This window comes from Rissa tridactyla, chromosome 8 (assembly GCF_028500815.1).
Source record: "Rissa tridactyla isolate bRisTri1 chromosome 8, bRisTri1.patW.cur.20221130, whole genome shotgun sequence".
NCBI lineage: Eukaryota > Metazoa > Chordata > Aves > Charadriiformes > Laridae > Rissa > Rissa tridactyla.
In genome coordinates, this window is record NC_071473.1 from 34,405,442 (window position 1) to 34,427,038 (window position 21,597).

Below are 21,597 nucleotides of genomic sequence, written 5' to 3' on the forward strand. Positions count from 1 at the left end.
CTGCAGAGAACGACACGAATATTTTGTATGAAATCCGTGATAAATTTATTAGAGAAGTGCAAGGCTAGTTCGAATTAAGATACGGACCTCTCACAGAGAACTGTTCCAAAGAAACCAATTGCGCGGCAAATTTTGAAGATTATATTTAGGCAAAACTCCTTTATGTTTCAATTACAGTTTCAGGTACTTGGGTTGATTTACTGACGGTTGGCAAAGGAGCGTGTGTCCTGCGCAGTGTACCACATGAGAGACAAAAACGGGTGAAATCCAGGCCCCAGTGCCGCTGGCAGCAGAACGTGAATGGAAATATATGTCATCAATTGCAACTGTAAAGCATGGGGAGACAAGCATACTACTAATAAATGTAGTTTTAATACTAGGCACATGTTCAATAAGTCATTGATTAGGAGTATGCTTTAGGAGGGTGCAGGTTGTTAACACGCCAGAGCTCAGCCCATGGCTAACGCTGATGCACAGTGGGCACAAGGGCCACTGCGCACAGAGAGATGGTGGCTCCGGCGGCTCCCAAAGCATTTGCTGCAAGATGCGGGACTGCTCCTGAACTCAAAAATGGGCCACAGGCCTTTCTGCAAACACATTTACTGTACCTGCTTGCAAGATGTCAGCATCATTCTTGAAATTAAACTTGCAGATGTACTGGGTAGTACAGGTTAGACTAAAGACTTGAGAAAAGGAGCCAAGATACTATCAGTTATACGAACTTAATTAAATTTCCATTCCTTCCCAAGGGAAAATGCATTGTTTTCCAGCAGCTTTTAGACTATCAGCCTAATCTGGAGTGCATTGCCTCATACGCTTCTCTACAGAACTCTAGGTATTTGCAACCACTTGAACAGAGTTCAGTATTTCTTCGCTCTGAGCTGTTTGGCTTCTCTAATGAATAAACTTTAATTAACCCCCCAAAATTTCACTCTCATGGAGTATTATTTTTTTGCTTTGCAGCCTCCATATTGAACTTGCATTTGATTACAACAGGCTAAAACCAATAACTCTGATACTATTTTAGCATATTTTCTTCTGTCCCAGGGAGTACTGCTCATCAGATGTTACATTAGCCTTATTTTATGTGGTGATGACCAGGCACGGTTCTCAGTTTGCATACAACAATTTGTTTGTCTTCCTCCGCTTTGCTTAATAACCAAATATTTTCTAAGTATTTGTTTGTTGTACCAATCAGATTTCAGGTAGGTGTTCATGGCATTCCCCATCGGAAATAAAACCAAAAATAAATCATATAGGTAGGGTACAATATACTTTCTTAAAATGATACCTAAAACACTGACAAAACTAATGATATCTACTGATGACTAAAACCAAAGGTAAACTAAGGAGAGGCATGACATACTATCTAGACATACAACATAACAGTCAAGTAGCATCAGCCAATTTGATTTAAGGGTATTTTTTTTTTTCTTACATCAAGTAATTAATCTAATATTACTGAATATAACCCATCTAGGTCTCGGATGCCAAGCAACTCTTGAGAAGTTCATATAGACCATTTTGATGTAACAGCAGAGAGAGCAAAGGCACTCAAAACACTGAAAAACAGCAGGAGTTGGGGAGTAGAGTGTTTCCCAGCAGAGCTCTGTAAAAAAAAGGAGAGAGCAACTTGATAAACCCAATTCAAAGTAGTTCTATTTACTACTATTATAAAAGCATAGAAAGTTTCAGAGAAATCTTTTCCTATTAGCCCCTTCTGTTATGTAGATGCTTCTGATGTTAAAAGATCATGTGCCACACATATAGTACACCTAAATCAACGGGTGTTCAGTTTTCAAGTTTTCCTCATTTTTGTTGATACTATTCCCATTTATTATGTTGCACATGTATTCTCAAACATTTATTCAAATATAGGAAATCTGACAGATAACCTCACAGTATAAACAATACCTTCAGTTTCCTACAGTACGTACAGGAAGAAACCAGTAGAAACTACAAAAAGGGAAAGTGCTTACCATTTGACTGCCACCCGAGGAAGGTGAATTCTGAAAACAAACAAATAAATAAATGTAGAAGTGTTCCCACACAATGATTTTCAACACAGTTTTGCCTGTGATCAACAAAATTTCAATACCTTAACCCACAGCACGGTTTTAAGTTATGCAAGAGGAAAGTAGCTTTGCATAGATAAAGTAAATAGTTTGTTACACGTTCTATCTCATCTATCTCATCTTACATCTGAAAATTTCAGCTAAATTGATGACAGGGAAAAGTTTGTTTTTCTCTCATTCTACTATCATATTCCATACAGAGTTTTCCATCCCTAATTGAAAGAGGATGTTAAAAATTGATGAGTACTGAAGAAAAAAAAAGGAAAGGATTAACTGGACTGAGCCTATAAAAATCTACACAGAGAACAGGAATTTAAAAATAGGGGGCAGCAGAATGTAACAAGGCCACTAACTGGAATGTGAAGCAAGACAGATTCAGATTTAAAATGTAACAATGAAATACCTCAGGCTGAGGCCGTATTTTCCACAGCGTTTTTTTTAAATATGCTCTAACACAAATAGAACTAATACAGAATGTTCTCTTCAGACCAAATCATCCTGAAATTGCTCTATCAACCACCCAGGTTCTTTGTTTACTAAGAAAAGAAGATGAAAATGTTGTGTTGAAAGTATTCTTACCGGTTTCCCAGAATAAGTGCTTCCTGAGGTAGAGCCACCCTGTAAAATAATTATAAATCATTTATTTTTGTTGTATGAGACTCCTAGTGAATTGTGTCCAAAGAGCACACAGTGGCCTTGAAAATGCCCTAGGTATTAGTAGTTTTGATACTGGCTTTGATTTTATCTTTTTCCTTGCACTTTTTTCCCCTATTTTAATTGAATTGTCTCAAGTGAGCACAGCTGTGTCCTCTTTATTCCACGAACAATTTCAGAGGATTTTCAAAGCAATGTATCATGGACTGAATTACAAAGTTTGAAACTGAAAGAGTTATCCTGATATTCAAATACATCGTTCTTAATAGAATGATCCAAGCATGTTCCTGAGTAACAGAGTATGTAAAAACTTTGCTATGTGCTGAATGAATGCTGCCTCATTCAAAGGTTCAAGTTTGAACAAAATATTCTAATTTTTATTGGTCATTTTTCTCAGACATTTACCATTGTAACATAATTTTAAATTTCACCCTCATTATTGTTACCTATTTAAATATCAATATCCACATTTCTACTTTGGTTGTGGAATACTGAAAGAAAAATATCCTTACTGGCTTCCCTTGATGACTGCCTCCTGAGGAAGATGAACCCTGAAAAAAGATACTTGTTTTTGACTCTAAGCCTATTTGTACTTCAATATATTCTTGCTATCTGGAATAAAGGACCACAGGAAAATGAACACTATTTTGTGTCCAGTCATCCAAAAATCACAGTGGAAAAGCTTACCCAAAAGAAAAAGATTTAACATCTTTGTTACAAGCATTCTTTTTGAATGATGTGTTAGTCAGAGAATTTAAGTTCTCAAGAAGAAAGTTCTGGTTTGTAGTTATGATGTGTTTAATATATAGAAAGGAAAACATAATAAGGTCCAATTAAACATTAATTCACCTGGAATCAGTCTACAGTTAGATTTTGTGGAGAGGCCAGGAAGGTAAGTGTTAAGAGTCCTTTACTTTACAGCCTTACTTCAAGAAAGCTCTAATAATGAACGTAATTGAAAATAAAAGTAGATATTGAAAAATCAGATGTTCTATAAGAGTCTTATTCAGTTTTCTGGCAAAGTTGCTCTGCTTATTTGAATGGGATTGCCAACAGGAACTCTTACAAGCACTGACTTTCAGAAATGCCATCAAATATGGTACACAACATGCCTCACTTTTATGATTCTTGTATAAGAAAATGTAACATTTGTGCCTGCTTTTTAATAACAGGTGGATACATCTTATTTTCTATAAGAGATAAGCTAAAACATTGTGTGTACTTATTTGTATCTCCTGCCATTGAATGACAACAAGAGCAAGGTCTAAGTTACATAGTAAAAAGAGTGGTCTGAAACGGGATAAGATGAAAAGACACATAGTCAAATGTCAACTATTATTGTCTTCAAAAAGAAAACAAAAATATTTTCTTCAAAGCAAGCCAAAAATAGTTAAGACAAATGCATATAAAATCAATGAAAAAGTAAGCCCTGAGCAAAAAGTGTATGATTATTATGAATTTAAACAGAAATAACTGTTCAGAAGTCCCTTACAAAAAAATAATAAAGATCCTGAAATCTCATTCTGGGATTACTAGAACTAATCCAGAGATTGACCAGAAGTTCAATTACAGAGTAAAATGCTGGCTCAAAACTATAGAACAGTGTGAAAATAAATACTGCATTTGCATTTGTTGAGACTATCCCAGATAAGTTAATCATGTGACACTCTTTGCATATTTAAGCAATTCTCAGAAAAATGTCTACTCCATAACTAACTGCATATAAACAGATTTATAAGAAAAAAAGAAAGGTAAACTTGATTTTTTTTTTTTTTTTTTTACTTACTGGTTTACCATGTTGTCTGCCTCCAGAAGGATATGAGCCCTGTAAGAAGTCAATCAAACATCTATTAATTGAATGAAAAAAAAAAATCTTCTATCACTGTCTTGAGACAATTTGTGCAGTACTTAGGACAAACTTATTTGGATGTTGTTTGAACAAAAAGTAACTGGGGTATCTGAAACTTAAGCTAACATCTACTGCACATCAGAACAGCAGCAATTTGTTATTCTGAATCAAGAAAGCAGTGTTATGAAATACAGTATAGCAATTATAGTTTTACACAGAGCTGTAATTCTGTGTAAGAATTACTGTAAGAATTGTAACCAATTCTTTTATTCAGCTTACTGAAACAGCTTTAATTGATATTACCTCAACTATTTAAGCTCAGTAAAATGGCCAAATGAATGTATCTTTCAGCATTAAGTAACTGATCTGATCCAGACAGTACAGGGAAAGAGTAAGGAGTGTTGGGAGGGGAAGAGAATACACTCACCTGCCCACCATACTGGCTGCTTCCTGAAGGAGAATACCCCTATTAAAAAAATCACAGGAAACTTAAGTGTTTAAGCATTGGCAGGGTAACAGCAGTTACTCCCCTTTTTTTTTTTTTCCTGTGCAAATGAAGCATCACAGAAGGACCTTTTGACAGGAAATCTCAGTAGCAATCTGGAAAGTATATTAATCTAAAAAGATGCAGTAAAAGACTTCTGACTTCATTCTGCTAAGTTCCCTTACGGTTTAAGGTAGTAAATTTGTCAAACAGTCACAAGACACCTGCTAAGACTATTCTCTGACATAAATATACAAAGTTTCTTTAAGTATGGCTGTGTTCCAGAGGAAAAAAAAAATTAATCCACTTCATTTGTGATTTTCTGCTAGGTCAAACGTGTTCAGAGAGCATTATGTGTATTATCGTAAAAGCATCCTTATTATTCCAAATAAGTCATTTAGGAAAAATTTGTTTTGCAGCTTTTAAAATCCTCTCCATGCTACAAGACATGATCTTCTTAATAAGAGTGATACTGAACTCAAATGGTTGCCAACAGAGTAAAAAGAAATGAAATTATTTTTTAGTATAGCAGAGTGAAACACTGTGAATAGAGTAATACTAATGAAAAATATGTTCCACCTTCTTATTAGATAGCCATCCATTACATCTGTTAACTATTGAGGCTAGTAAGATTTCATGATCAGTGACAAACCACTAAGTCTACAAAAGGTACATAGGGAGCTGCTTACAGTAAGGGACTTGAATTGCAGCTGAAAATGAGCATAGTAGTATTATTGCGGGTAACACACCAGAATTATAATATATTATATTATATTTTCAAAGCAATATGTATTGGTGTGTTTTGTACCAAATTTCCACCTATTTAATCTAAACAAATGCAAAAAAAAAGAGGATAATTTCAATATAATTGAAAAATAACACAGAATATAGATTTTGAACTGGTGTCATAGCAATGGGAAACCGAAACATGAAAGTGGTTAATTAAAACTATCACTTAGTTTTAAGTAAGAGGCATTTTGAGGTAAAAAACCCAAAATTATGATCTATGCCTCTTCTTTAAATTGAAGTTTGTTCATGCTACTCCATTTCAGTTACTGAGAAACGGTCCCTGTTTGCAGATATTTATTCAGAGTAAAACGACACTGAAAAAATGACTGGCAGTATATGCACTGCATCGTATTTTTCATTTAATAAATAGCAAGTAGAAAGAAGATCTTGAAAACAAAGAAAAGTTGCTTGCCTGTCCACCATACTGCCTGTTTCCAGAATACGATGAACCCTGTAAAAAGAATGTGAAATTTTTCTATATTTTCTTAAATACCACCTGGCATCAAAAAAACCTATACCTAATCTAAACGCTCATGAAGAGAAGAACTGGAAGAACTTTACACAGTTATTAATGCAGTGGCAAATGGCTACTTATCTGCACATCGTATTTGTTGTTTATGCAGTAAGATGAATCCTGTGAATTATTCTTCAGTACTTTTTTGAGGTAACAAAGCTTCTATAACTACAAAGTAAAACCTTAGCTCTAGTACACAGAACGATCAAGAGTAATTAAATAAAAGCCACATGGACTCTCTGGAATTATTGTCCCTATCTCTGTGACTAAACTGAACTCAGTATCTAATGGCTTCTGGGCAAATATGGCAACTGAGCCATGTTTATTCCTGAGGAGCTACTCTGTATAAATGTTAAAGACAAATTGCCTACTTGTCCACCACCATGGTAGCTGTTTCCTCCAAAAGAGCCCTGTATTCAAGAAAAATAGCAATGTTTACTCTGTATTAAATTCAATGTCATGGAGAGGAAAAACAAGAGAACATATTGACCTACTGCAATGAACAAGTCATTTACTCTGATTACTAATCAACCAAGTAGAATGGTATACTAAACAAGGAAAGGATTTAGTTTCAGTTCATCCTTATTCCTTCAGACTATTCGCTTGCAAAGAGAAGTAAGCTGATAATTTATAAGTTGTTTTCAGCACTTCTGAGAATCAGAAGTGGCGTATATACCATGAGTGGTACTTATGGCCTGTGGGTTTTGCTTGATTTCATAATCCAAGAAAGAGAAGTAGTCATCTAAGCAATTTTGACTATACTGAGACAATAGATAACAGAACCCTCCCTCAAAAGTAAATTAGCTTAATTTCAGCAAAAGTGTGGGGTGTTGTTTTTTGGTTGTTTTTTGTTTGTGTTTTTTTTTTTGTTTTCATTTGGTTTTTTTTTTGTTTGTTTGTTTTAAAGTATTTACAAAAGTATAGGGAATATACTAATTAGAAAAATGTAAATAGCTTTAACTTTTTAAATGTTGCTCTGCTCCCACTTGGAAGCATTTTGGGCTAAGATTTTAAATCTAAGTTTCACTTGTTCAACCATACTGTTAATAACCATCATAAGAAAAGCACTACAACACACATGTGTCCAAAACCCAGCAGATACACTATGAGATATTTGGGAAATGGGTTCTTAGAAAAGTCACAGGCCTGTCTTACAAACCAAGAGAAATAAAATGCTTCGAAGCAGTTTTTCCTGTCTGGGTATTTTACAGAATTAGGACTAATCTTCCTTTAATACAGATACTGGACAACATTACTACTTGTTTATTCCAGGGTGGGGAAAGCGCAATGTATTTCCCATGTATTTCTTTTAAAATAGAAATGCATCTGTGTAGCTAGTTTTTAACACTATACTACAGTTGCAAGTCACTTAATATTTTTGCCCTTACCAGGTTCAACATTTCTCATTTTAGCAGAATGTGAAAAAAACTGTTCATCATACATATAAATTGACTGACAAAATTATTTCAAGAAATGTAGTTCCTTGGGAATTTTCCAGTATGTGTACATACTATGAAAAATATACAAAGACAAAGAATACTTACTGAACCTCCACCAGGGCACACACATCCACCCTGTATAAAACACAACCAAACTTATTTTCCTGAGTCTATAACTGAATTAGCCTCTGAATTAGTAAATAAAACTCACATTCTGCTACTGCAAGAAAACAGACTATAAAATCCTGACGATAGACTTAAGCTCCATCTAAAACATAGTTTCTTTCTCTCCCCCCTGTCCTTTCAGGCTAATTCTTCTAATTGCTCATTTAAAACTTACAGAAAAAAATTTACTAACCAAAAGGATGAGTAAAAAAATTCTGAGTAGTACTATAGAAAATATTTTGGTTTTGTTTTTTTTTTATTATTTTCCTAAGGAAGCCAGCGCACCTGGAATACATGCAGTATTCTTTCATGCTACGGATGTTACAGAAAACACTAAAGCTGACTTTCAGTGGAGTCTACTAGGTGATTTCTACTCTGATAAAACTAACTGAAAGGCAGCCAGGGGTTCACTTTACACATTCAATCTGCATGAAATGTGTAAGAAGAAAAATGTTTAGCACCAACACAGTTTAGCACAGCTACTACTGGCTACTCTGGCCTGCGGGATGTCTGAATGACACGGAAAAAAGAAAATAATGTGTTGCTGAGGCTTTGGGCAAAAAGGACAGTGGTGAAGGAAAACCGTTCTTGTAAAGGAAAGATAGGCAAAGTAAATTGTGAGTGCCTGACATTAGCACAACTGAATGGTGTGGAGAAAGGAAAGCGTACCTGTCCACCAGACTGGCTGCCTCCTGAAGAATAGCCCTGGAAAAAAATAAAAGAGTAACTAAGTATTTCTGTGTTACTAAGTAATGTTCTCACTTTTTCTCTGTGGTCATTAGTCTTTCAAACTGCTTCTGTTCAAATATAACAACAAAAATGGGCTTCTTAGAATGATGATCTATTTAACGAAGTATTTCCATGCAGTCACACAGGCCCCTGTTTCTCAGAATGTTCCTTTTTTTTTTTTTTCCCAAAAAATATGGCTCAGTTTTCTTAATGAACAGTGTACCAAAACTGAAAATACTATGAAAGGAGAAATTTTACCTGTCCACTATACTGGCTGCTTCCTGAAGAAGCTATACCCTAAAGAAATGAGAAAGCATTTATATTTGTTGCACGTTCTCTAACTCATGACCTGTCACAGAAAAACACGCTTCTATTTGTCTTCATGGATTTAAGCGTCACAGGAATGTGAACGCTTCCTTTATAACTATACTGAAATCTACTGGCCTTTGCAATGGCTACTGTTTAAACAGAACAACAAAGATTAAATCAAAGTTAGCTTCGGGCAGGTGTGAGTAGTACTGCTGCACTGGATCCTGGGCTCAGGGCAGCCTCCTATGTTTTAATTTTCTGAATGGGCTGATGCAGCAGCAGGTCGTATGTTCATCTATTCTGCCTAAACACTGTTTTGCTGTAAGACACCCCTTTGTTAAATATTCTGTTTTTCACAAAACAGAGAGAGAGAGGAATATAAACAATGGAAAAAACAACCCATAAATAGAAAAACAATTCTCACCTGTCCTCCATAATGGCTGCCACCTGAGAAAGATGGACCCTGAAGCAAAGGTGCCAATTATTTCTCTATAAATTATTATTATTTCTTTTTCCCTTAAAGTTTCTTTAAGGGTTTTTGATAGAAAGACTATTTTCTTTCTCTGTTGTATGATGAAAGATTACAGAAAGATAAACACTCAACCTATTCCTTTATGCATTCTATGCAAATTAGGGATGGTTTGTAACACACGAATCTTCCATAATACTGATCATGAGCTATTAGGATTATATACCTCATTTTGGGGGACTGTATTTGGACTGAAAATGTCTTTCTCTACTAATTCCCTCTCCAAAAAACGTGACAATAGAAGTTTTCAGAGGCCAAGGATGAGTTTGTTAGGGATTTCGTTCCATATTAAAGGCTATACCACTAGGCAGCACTAGGAACGCTATCCATCATCTTTCATTTCACAAGGGCCTGAAACACCTCTTAACAACTCCTGACCTTCTCCGCTGTTGCCCTCCTGAGACACATTGCTTCTCTGATACCAACCCTTACATTGCATTTTGCTGAAGGAAGTGAGGTATTAAGGTAGAGGAGGAATGCAATCTGCTTCCAGCTTCTCCTTACTGTTATAGAGCTAAGAACCCATGACAGCAGCAGAAGCGAAATGGCTCCAGAATGAGCAGGGTGGGTCAGAGAGTAGAACAAGGCCAGAACTGCATTACTGTGATACAACAGAAGTACTGGCCCTTCATAGTTTTTGCATTGTTTCAGATCATGTATCTTTAGACACCTGATCATCTATTATCAGATTAACAGAGTTTACTCAAAAATATTATTTTTTCAGTCAATAGAGAAGTACCAAGTTTTGATGTAGAAGCTGGGTGTTAGGATAAGGACTACAAAGGAAGAGATTCTCACCTGTCCCCCATACTGGCTGCCTCCTGAGGAAGGTGAACCCTGAACAAAAAGAATTAAATGATCTCTACATTCATGTCATAGTACTCCTTTAAACCATGCCCCATATGAAGGAGAGGTACCTAATTTCTTTCAGTGCAAAACTGAGTGGACTGAGCCAGACTGTGCAAAAAGGATTGAGACTCATCTGCCTTTACCATCATGCATTAGAAATTACATGTCCTAAAAACTCTCCTGTGGCTTTCTATCATATACATTTATAACTACTATATACTTAGCAATAAGTTAAAGAAAACATGGAAAAAGAATTAAATCCATCTCCTTAAAATGTTCTTTTACACAGAGAATTACCAAATCTCTTGGATAAAGTAGTAAAACATTACAAGGGAAGAATTCTCACCTGTCCACCATACTGGCTGCCTCCTGAGGAAGGTGAGCCCTGAATATCAACAAAAAAGGAAACTGAAACTTCTTTACACCCATTTCATAGAGTCATAAAATCATTTCACGAGGCTTTTAAAAATTTTGGTCAGCTTCATGAAGTACTAATTTATTTCAGAAAGACATGACCTCTAGTCCCAAAAATTGAATGAGCCAATTGAGTCAACCATGTATTTTGTATTCTATTTTTTCTTAGTCTTAAATAATGGTCTTCATCTGAACTCGTTTTGTTTAATCGCAGTAGCACCACAATGCTAGAGAGAAAGATTTACTGATAAAATTTTAGACTAAGATAAATAAAGCTAAGGCAGACAGCCCAGTAGACAACGAATAAAATACAAGCTTGCATAGGTCAAAACTACAAAAATGGGGACTCAATGCTTACTTGTCCACCATAATGGCTGCCTCCATAAGAAGATGACCCCTGTAAAAATATTGAAAATGAGTTATTTCTGAATATCTAATTCATGGAGATGAATAGCAAAGGTATCTGTATTATGTTATTTGACTGTTTTTTTGTAGTCTTCCCAGAATATACTCCATATTTTTGTCTTCCTTGAATTCACAATATTACTACAGAGAACAGATCACTATAAAGTTTCTTGAAATATTAAATTGAGATAGCTATCTGTATAATCCTTTACTTAGTAATGGTCAAATAATGGTAAAACAAATATATCGTATAAAATATTAAAAGTAAGAGCTTACATGTCCACCATACTGGCTAGCTCCAGAGGAATATGAATCCTGTAAAGAATACCAAATAAGTGAATTATCTGCTGTAGGATTTCCTTAAATCAAAGCATGACTCTCCCAAAACAATAGAAGCAAGAGAACAAGGTAAGAGTGAAGGCAGGCAAGCAGGACTTTCAGTAAGCTTTAATAACTAGAGTTCAAGCCTTACAAGGTAACTTGGGGAAATACCCAAGTTCCTAAGTAAGGGTGGAAGGAAAAAACCTACTGCTTTGTTTGTGTGACTTGTTGGGAATGTTAAAGCAGCATTCTTGCAAGATCTTTTTCTGCTCATTTCTGAAGAATGGCATGTCTTTATTTGGAAAGATGAATCCTGGACCAAAGCTGGCAGTAAAAGATTGGCTACCTAATAGGACTCTGAAAACCAAACTAAGCAAGTTTACTGAAACCTCATACAAGAAGTCTCTTTAAAGAGGGGAGATTGGGTTTGCTTTTCTTCTTAATGAATTGGGTTCATTAGGAATCAATAATGCTACATTTTGATTCATTCCTTCCCCACACCTGTTTTTTGTGAGAGCTTCATTATCACTAGTTTCATCACAAGTTTCACAAAAACAAGGGCACTATTTGCTAAAAAAAAACATTGTGTATAATTTTTAGGATGTATCTCCTTTTGGAATGAGTGCTTACTTGGCTATTGTACCGGCTGCCTCCCGAAGATGATGAGCCCTGGGGGAAAAGGAAAAAAAAAAAAAAAAAAAAAAGAAGGAAACCAGTTATTTTTCTCTAACAGAACTATTTGAAAGCAAAATTTCTTGAAGGACAGTAGTATATAGATTTATATTTTAAACTTTTTTGCATGGGTTTAAAAATCTACTCAAAATGTAAAATCTAGTGTTCCCTACTTTGTTAATACATCTAAAATTTAGTATGTACCTGTCCACCAGAATGGTTGCCTCCAGAGCCTTTTCAGAAAGGAAATACCAGCTATTTCACTTCAAAGGATCTGACTGGATAGGCAGCTTATTTCTTTCATTTTAAAATCAGCATACTGAAGAACGACATCCACACAAAAAGCTTTTAATATTCATTATTGCAGAATACTACAGACCTTTTGAGTACTCTGAGCTTCCACAAGATCTGCTAAGCTCACAAAGAAATGAAACTGTTTTGTGTTTAGTATGTAATGTCAAGCATCTATCAGAAACATGCCCTTCATGAGGAATCTTAACTGTGTAAGACGACTTTTTCATTGCCCTGTAAAGACAATATTAAAGACAATGTTGTGAGGTAGACTACAACATATAGTTGGGGGAGAATTAAGATCTATGTCCAGGATGCAAAAGCCATTCTCCCATGCTGAGGTACTGGGTGCATCTACGCATTAAAGTACAGATCAGGAGTGCGCCTTTGAGACAAAACTGATAGTCCCACTCACTGTAGTTTGTTTTGCATCATGGAGTGGTCTCAGAGTGAATTAATTGGATGCCTTTCAGATTAAACTAAATTGTAGAATGCTCTCTAGGGGCACACTTAATGCATTCAGGTAGTAAACAGACTTTTGGTCCATGGGACCAGACCAGAGCAAACCCTTCCTGAAATCATAGAATCATCTACGTTGGAAGAGACCTTTAAGATCATCGAGTCCAACCATCAACCTAACACTGCCAAAACCACCACTAAAGCATGTGTATAGTGTGGCCATCAGTCTATCAGCATTGATTGTTTCACTCTATAGAGCGAAACAGTCCTAGCAGTTTGCCGTACTTGTTGATGTAGACACAACCACTATGTTCCCTCAATCTTTATACACAACTCCTGATTCCAAACTGCTGTCCAAAGATGACCAAGTCAGAAAAAAACAGAAAAATCAGTCCCAATTGGAAGTTTCAAAGGAAAAACCATCCCAGTAATATGAAGGATGTAGAACACAGGTGGGTAAAAATATTTTCCTGACTGTTCATATACACACATTCTTCCTTCCTAAAAGGGAGCACAAGACCAGTCCTATTTATCATGTAATATTAATTTTGATATGGTACATTTATGTAGCTGTGTTTTATACAAAGCCAGCTTTCTATGAGTTAGCAGCGAGGTAACAATGCCAGAGAGTTCTGTGCTAGATACAAAAAGACCCAAATGTTTTTTCTCCCTTTAGTGCAGTACGTGCAGAGCTCCAGTGACATACATGGCATGACTTTCTAACACATGATGAACAGAACTGGTCTTGGGAATGCTGTAAACAGGTCTGTCTTGCAAAAGAGTTCTTATTCATATGAGAGGGCTGGCATCATTAGATTACTGATCTATGAATACTAACCTTTCTTGCAGTAAATGATCTAAGAGGAATACAAACATGTAAATCCATGTCCTTGGGGGATATTTTGACATAATTCCAAGGAAGCCAATGGAACTGACTCCCAAAGTAAATATTTATCTTGTTATGTATCTGCTTTTGTGCTAAACAACATTTTTCATCCCAAGACTTCTCTTTGAATGAACAGTATTTCAAATGGAAAGAGAAACTGAGTGCTGCACGAATGTCCTGTGTGTATTTTTAATTGTAATTAAGGTAGGTTATTTTCACAAGTGTGTGACAGTCTATTAGGTACTGACTCTTTCTAACCTCTCAGCCATTATATTGACAAAACAAACAGAGGGCACACTTAAACATTGCTTACATTTGCAGAGGAATTACTTCTGACTAAGGCAGGGGATCCACCCTGTAGGGAATGGGGGGGGGGGAAAAAAAAAAAAAAAAAAAAAAGAAAAATTAGGCGTTGTCTTTGATCATAAACTAAAAATGAAACAAAACCTTAAAATGGTTCTATGGTATTTTAAAGGAAGAATATCACTGTCTGAAATTAAATTACACTTAGACATCACTTTTCTTAATTTGCCAAGATAGCAAATAGTCTTTTTTGGCCTGGAAGACCGTAAATCACAAAGTATCATTTTGTCTTTATCTGCCCATGACTCACTGCGTAGAAAACAAGAATGCTACCCAAGGTGCAGGAATATCCTTTGCATACTACATGTTGACTGACAATATATGATTTGCTTTGGAAAGCATGTATCACCCTATTTCACAGTCTTTAAATAATTTCATATGGACTCAAAAGCACAAATGAGAAGTGCTCAGTTTGTATTTTTTGTTTTTTGTTTAATTTGGTAAACATTGATTTCTGAGACAACTTTTTATGGTTGGCAATTTTGTAGACCAATATTATTTTAGCTTCCGTTCATGATGGATCTTTTGTCAATTAATTCTGCTACTTAATGCGACCAATTTAATTTTTGTTAAGTGTTTTTTTTTTTTTTTTTTTGAGAAGAGATACACATCTCCGTAAATACTGTATGGTAACTTAAAGTCACTGCTCAGAGAATACACCTTGCTGCCAGCTTTAGGGGTTCCTGGCTTGTATCAGGAACAGTGTGGCCAGCAGGAGAGGGGAAGTGATTGTCCCCCTGTACTCGGCACTGGTGAGGCCACATCTCAAGTACTGTGTTCCGTTTTGGGCCCCTCACTATAAGAAAGACATTGAGGTGCTGGAGCATGTCCAGAGAAGGGCAGCAAAGCTGATGAAGGGTCTAGAGCACAAAACTTATGAGAAGCAGCTGAGGGAACTGGGGTTGTTTAGTTTGGAGAAAAGGAGGCTGAGGGGAGACCTTATTGGTCTCTACAACTGCCTGAAGGGAGGTTGTAGCGAGGTGGGGGTCTGTCTCTTTTCCTAAGTAACAGGCAATAGGACAAGAGGAAATGGCCTCACGTTGTGCCAGCAGAGGTTTAGATTGGATATTAGGAAAAATTTCTTCACTGTAAGGATTATCGAGCATTGGAACAGGCTGCCCAGGGAAGTGGTTGAGTCATTGTCCCTGGAGGTATTTAAAAGATGTGTAGATGTAGCACTGAGGGACATGGTTTAGTGGTGGACTTGGCATTGTTATTTTTATGGTTGGACTTGGTCTTAAAGGTCCCTTCCAACCTAAATGATTCTATGATTCTGTGATTCTGCATTCTTCATCTTGGCATAATGAGAAATAACTCCAACCGTGTCAGTAATATGTAAGTCACCAAAAGAACAATGAAAATTAAGAGTACATTCAAATAAGTAAGTTAGAAATAAATAGGACCACAGATAATTTTCTAGTTAAATAATTTAGTAAAAGAAAATATGTAATGAACAAGTAACACTTACAGAACTTCCCCCAGAACAATCACATCCACCCTGTAAAGAACGCAGAAAATATTTAAGATATCAAGAGCACAGGATTGAAAGGGACTTCAGTTACAACTCAAATTACTTCTTCTATCATCCCAGGTATGCAATCCGTAAAGTTACATTCATAACTGCCCACGTGCCCAACTTCTAGAAATTAGTCTATTTTTTGTTCTCTTCATCCTATTCCTGTACTTATTGCTCTGATGGGGAAAAAAACTTCAAATTTTGTTTTCTTCAGACTTGTTATCTACAATCTCTACCTTAAAAACTTTACTCACCAAGAGGATGAGTAAAAAATTCTGAGTAGTACTGCAGAAAGCAATTCCCCCGCCCGGCCAAGAGAGGCCAGAGCACCTGGAATACATGCAATACTTTTTCATGCTACAGATGTTAAAGAAAACAGCATTTCTACTCTGATAAAACTAACTGGGAGGTGGCCAGGGGTTCACTTTACACATTCAATCTGCATGAAATGTGTAAGAAGAAAAATGTTTAGCACCAACACAGGTACAGAAGTTCAACTACAACTGCCATTCAGACAGCTACTACTGGCTACTCTGGCCTGCGGGATGTCTGAATGACACGGAAAAAGAAAATAATGTGTTGCTGAGGCTTTGGGCAAAAAGGACAGTGGTGAAGGAAAACCGTTCTTGTAAAGGAAAGATAGGCAAAGTAAATTGTGAGTGCCTGACATTAGCACAACTGAATGGTGTGGAGAAAGGAAAGCGTACCTGTCCACCAGACTGGCTGCCTCCTGAAGAAGTTGAACCCTGTAAATATTGTATTTTCATTTAAAAGATTTTCTTTAAGTTTGACATGTATATTTGATTACAATATATTGTCTTTTACTCTCTAAATTATGTCTGAAATGATCTATCTGGTTAGGAATCCAATTTTACCTATAGAAAGATTAATGAGGATAGAAAAACCCCACAGTAGTCTGAGAACTTAGGTATTACTAATCTGGTAATATTTTCTTGAAATATATATCTTGGGAAAAAAAAAACCCAAAAAAAACAATACTGAAGAAAAATTTCCCACCTGCCCACCATACTGGTTGCTTCCGTATGAGGATGAGTCCTAAAAAACAAAACAAAAATAACGTAATTTATCTTTAAAAAAAAATAATAACTAATTACTATTTCGAAAGTATAAATGAATACAAAATATTTATTACTTTCATTTGTTTCCTGGTGTTACAACATCAGTTAGTACATGAATTCTATTTGCCCTCTCTGCTTACACACTTGGACTTTTATGTAGAGATATATAAGGAAAATGTGTTTGAGTACCAAATGAATCTTCTCCCAGATAAAAAAAATTCTATAATACAATACCAGGACTCAAGCTTTTTCATAACAGATACTTCAGGTCAAAAATACAAAGGGTTAGTATTTACCTGTCCACTGGAGTAGCCACCACCTTGAAAAGATGATCCCTGCAAAAAGTAGATCAAATGTATTTTTGTTAAAAATGGTTTCTGGAAAACACCACTGTTGCTGAATAGTCATACACACATTTATTTAAAATTTGTTTAATTTTTTTTTAAACAGTTTGCCATTTGGTTTCACAAGACCTGATGACAGATGTAATAAGAAATTCTAGGAGGTAAACAGTTGCGTATAATTTACTCATCAGGATAATTTTTAAATAGAACAGCCATTTTGTAAGGGAACTGCAAATAATGAATAAAATAGATGCTTACATGTCCACCTGACTGGCTGCCTCCAGGGGAATAAAAATCCTGGAAAAATGTATTGAAATTACATGAAAAAACCAAAAACTTCCTTTCTTTTGTAGTATGGAAAGATCAGGATGGAAGCTGAACACTCCTCCACATTTCTTAATTTTCTCTCATGGATTGTTCAAGAAAACAAAAAATGTCTTCCTCTATAAAACAGCACATGCCCCTTTTTGCCTGTTAATAATTGCTTTTTTTTGGTGAAAGATATTCTTTTGGATACAATGATTAAGAAGTTCTTATATCTCCAACAAAATAATTTCTCAAGTCTGTGTCATTTAATTCTCATGAAAATAAGTAAAATGGGTGCCATGTAAAAATGACAGGAAAATGGAACCAGTCATAAGTCAGTCTTGAAGCACAACAAAGCAAAGGGTTTCACTTAGAATAAATGCTGGACAAATCATGGTATTGAAGCCTTTTGCAGTCAGGCAATGAGTAAAAAGGTGCAAGAACCTGAAAAAGTAAATTGTGGTACTGTGTTTGTAAGTTTGAGATTCAAGAGCACACCTCAGCATCAGTTGTGATTTCTAACAGCACTTTAAGACTTTAGCCGTATCATCATTCCCTCTGTGCTTGAGGATTTTCTGTCCCACACTGGCAGCAGCCACACCACCACTGTAGGTGGCTAGCAGTTGCCAAACACTGGGGCAGACACCCTGGCAACACGTAAGGAAGGAATGCTTACCCGTTCACTCTGCCAGCTGCCAGACGGTGAGGTGGAATCCTAAAAAATATTAGAATCTAGTTATTGCATGGCAAATATTTCTGTTTTTTTCTAAGCAAGGGTGGAAGGCAAAGAAAACTACTGCTTGTTTCCATGACTTGTTGGGAAGGTTAAAGATGTAGGCTGTAGGATAAGTAGCATTCTGTCAAGTTCTTTCTTTGCTCATTTCTGGAGAATGGCATTTCTTTATTTGGAAAGATGAACCTTGATATAGCATAATAAAGGAATGAGATCACATCTCTCTGTCATTTCCTCTTAGAATGCTATAGGGGAAAACATCAGCACTTTAAAAAGCTGTCTTGTTCTTTTAAGACCTCAGAATTTTAAAATAAATGTGTATTTTAAGAACAATTAAGTTTCAAAGTCTTAATTTGTGGAAATTGTTATGAGAGTCCATAATAGTAAACATATATGGAATATACTATTAAAGAAATACATCATAAAAAATAACCCTTAAGAACAAGAATGGCTGATTTAACATATTGATAGTACTGTTCCTGTAGTTAAATTAGAGTTATTGTATTAAATTAACACTGAAAAAGTAATCAAATTAAATTGCTGGAAGTAAGATGTATCTGGTTGTTTTGTACAGCACGAGCATATACTAATATTAAGTTTCAATGGAAATTGTGAAATGAAGGAAAAGAGCTTCCTTTGTAAATGCTACTTCTAACAATTGATTCGCAAAACGTATGATGGTTACAAGTCAGAACTGTTGTAACTACAATTTTATTTTAAGTCCTTATCATACCATAGCACAATAATGTGACATAATTTAAATCTACATTTTCTTTTATCTATAGAAAAAAATATAATTTCAAAAAAGTTATTGCATCACAGAGGATTAGAACGTACTGTGAACGAGCTCTTGAAGATAAGATGATGAGATAAGGTCCATGTAAGCACCTCGATACTTTAAAAGGTAGTAAATTCTGATACTGATATACCTGAGAAGAAATACTTACACTGTCATCAGTTTCACCGCCTCCTATGGAAGGTGAATCCTGTAAAATAATGAAAAAACAGGGTTTTTTTTCATATCAACAGGACTCCTACATGATCTTACTTGTGGAGAATATAAAATAGAAGAATAAAAATAACCATCCACTTATAATCTCCAATTTTACCTAAACCAGGAAATGTGCAAGAAAGGATACATAACTTTACCTGTTGCTTAAGCAGAAGAGGTTAAAAAAACCCCCTCCTTGTAAACATCCATTTTATAAGGAAAAATTTTAGATAAAGTTGATTTGCAAAATTAACCATTCTTTACATTCAAAAATCCCATTATTTATGCTTTCTTTCCAGATCTTGCACCAGAAGTAGCAACACAACACAATTTTCTATGAAAACCCAATCTGGATTATGTTTTATTATTTTTAATAAATAATTCTATATGACTTCGGCTGGTTAAAATGTATTGCTAAACAAAATGGTCCCACAATGAGATTCACATCAGTAAATACAGACTTCAAATACAGTATGTACATTGCCCTAGACTTTCAACAGCTTCTGCATAAGTAAGGTGTGTAAAGTAAATGCACAAAATATTTTCCTTTTGAAACAGCTAATGCATAAACAATAAAGAAGTTAAAGCATTGAACGGTCACAGTGGCACAGTTAATTTATCTATCTAGTGCATCACCTTCCCTCCATTATAGAAGCAGTTGGAGTTGTAAAGGGGTAAATAAAAATAAAGAGAAACAAAAGGTAAAATAGCATTTCCATGGTCATCGCTTAAAGATAACTGAAATATGGAACCCACTGCACATAAGAACCAACACAGCAAGCTTAAGCTTTTGATGTATGAGACAATTAATATTTACCTGACCATAAGCTGCAGTACCACCATATGTAGAAGATCCAGCACCACCATATGTGGAAGATCCACCCTGTTCAGAAAACATAAATAATTTTCATATTGCAGACAGATTTTTTTTTTTCCTTTGGACACTTACTATAGGGATTCCCTTCTGGAGAGATTCAAAAAATATGAATATTTACTTAATTATCAGAATTCCTACCGAGCAACTCATAGTTATGTCCCTGTAAAACACTAATTTATATTTTTAACTCAAATTCGGTTTCCATTTTTGAAGAGACCTTCATCTTGCAGATAATTCTAAGCTAGCATTGTTTATGGGAATAAGCTTTAATGGTTGGAGGCACTTTTTACTCCCCTTATAAACTTTCAGACTACTTAGTTAGAAGTACATGCAAATTCAGACTGCAAAGAAAAAAACCAAACACCTTCACTAAAATATAGTGAGAGCCAAAATACAGAATATAGCTGTATATAGGAGCAAGGGTATTGGCCCTCAGCACCCTGTATACGAAGAGAAAAAAAAGAGTATTTACCTGACCATAGGATTCACTACTGCTGTCATAGACAGAAGACCCTCCCTGTACAGAAAATAAAAAAAAAAAAAGTTTATTATCTTGGTTCCCTCGAGAACAAGTTCTCCTTCTGAATAGGGCAGTATGGGAATGAAAATAACAGAAGACTGATATCTTTACAAATGAAGAACACTAACCTGTCCGTAAGATCCACCAGGATAGAAGGAAGACCCTCCCTGTGCAGAAAACAAAAACGTTTACTGTTTTGTAGTTGAAATGTTCTTTCAGGGAAGACTTTTAGAGTGCTCCTGTGCAGGCACTGTGACCCAAATATTTACCTGGTTACCGGAGTAAGAGCTGTGGGAAGAACCTGGGCCCTCCTGAAAGAAAAACACAGACCAACTGTTTTCTTGCAGGCAAGATGAGTATTTAAATACCAGCGTATCTGGTTCTCAACTTTACACCCTTTCTCTCAATTCTGAGCTAACTTTTATGTACCTAAACAAAAATCAAGACCAGTATTATTAAAGTGGAAGAAGTCTTCCAGTGGTAATTTTCTTAGCCTGTTGAAATTTGAATTCTGCAAGGAAACTGTGGATAGCATTCTGCACTGTTCCCTGTCAAACCTCACACTACTAGGTTACATCAGGGTTAATTTAAGTTTTCTACTCTAAGAGACAACTGTCAGGTCTGTAATTATAATCGGGAGTGAAGGAAGCAGGATGCTGGGAGCCTGCGTTCTCCTGGTAAGGGAGGAAGAACAACTACCTGTCCATAGGATCCTCCAGGATAGAAGAAAGGCCCTCCCTGTGCAGAAGACAGAATGGGTTATTACTGGTTTATATTTGGCTACTCCTTCAGAGAAGGTTTTAGGTGGAGTTTCTGAATAGGGCATTTTATCTGAATGTTTACCTGGTTACCAGAATACGTGCTATGTGAAGAACCTGGGACTCCCTGAAATGAAAACACAGACTAGCTATTTTCTTGGAAACAGGGTGGTGTAAATAGCAATATACCTGACTCTCACTTTAGGCCGCTATTGTTAAAGAACAAGAGACTTTTTATCACTAAATTTCTTAACTGGATGAAAGATCATTCCGTGGA

The 21,597-nt window shown here is 35.8% G+C and overlaps 1 protein-coding gene across 1 annotated transcript; it reads right to left on the bottom strand.

The window, feature by feature from the left end:
- Positions 1-64: 64 nt before the first annotated feature.
- On the bottom strand, positions 65-21,589 carry LOC128913757 (loricrin-like). The gene is made up of 30 exons (XM_054211877.1): positions 21,545-21,589; positions 21,406-21,447; positions 21,262-21,300; positions 20,832-20,873; positions 20,691-20,729; positions 20,515-20,559; positions 19,983-20,048; positions 19,122-19,160; positions 18,118-18,156; positions 17,394-17,432; positions 17,088-17,126; positions 16,730-16,768; positions 16,420-16,458; positions 15,665-15,694; positions 14,147-14,188; positions 12,156-12,194; positions 11,481-11,519; positions 11,158-11,196; positions 10,732-10,770; positions 10,335-10,373; positions 9,432-9,470; positions 8,957-8,995; positions 8,639-8,674; positions 7,910-7,939; positions 6,264-6,302; positions 5,006-5,044; positions 4,516-4,554; positions 2,655-2,693; positions 1,980-2,009; positions 65-1,609 (listed from the first exon to the last, which is right to left on the bottom strand). The coding sequence occupies exons 1-30, from the start codon at positions 21,587-21,589 to the stop codon at positions 1,511-1,513; spliced, it is 1,248 nt and encodes a 415-aa protein (XP_054067852.1). The 3' UTR covers positions 65-1,510.
- Positions 21,590-21,597: the final 8 nt, after the last annotated feature.

Excerpts from the sequence above, each read along its gene's own strand:
- LOC128913757 (XM_054211877.1), bottom strand. The coding sequence starts at position 21,589 with ATGATCTTTCATCCAGTTAAGAAATTTAGTGATAAAAAGTCTCTT. Across the intron at positions 17,127-17,393 it reads GCAGCCAGTCAGGTGGACAT|GGATCATCTTTTCAAGGTGG; the intron begins GTAAGCATCTAT and ends TACTTTTTGCAG. Across the intron at positions 15,695-16,419 it reads GCAGCCAGTCTGGTGGACAG|GGTGGATGTGATTGTTCTGG; the intron begins GTACGCTTTCCT and ends CGTTCTTTACAG.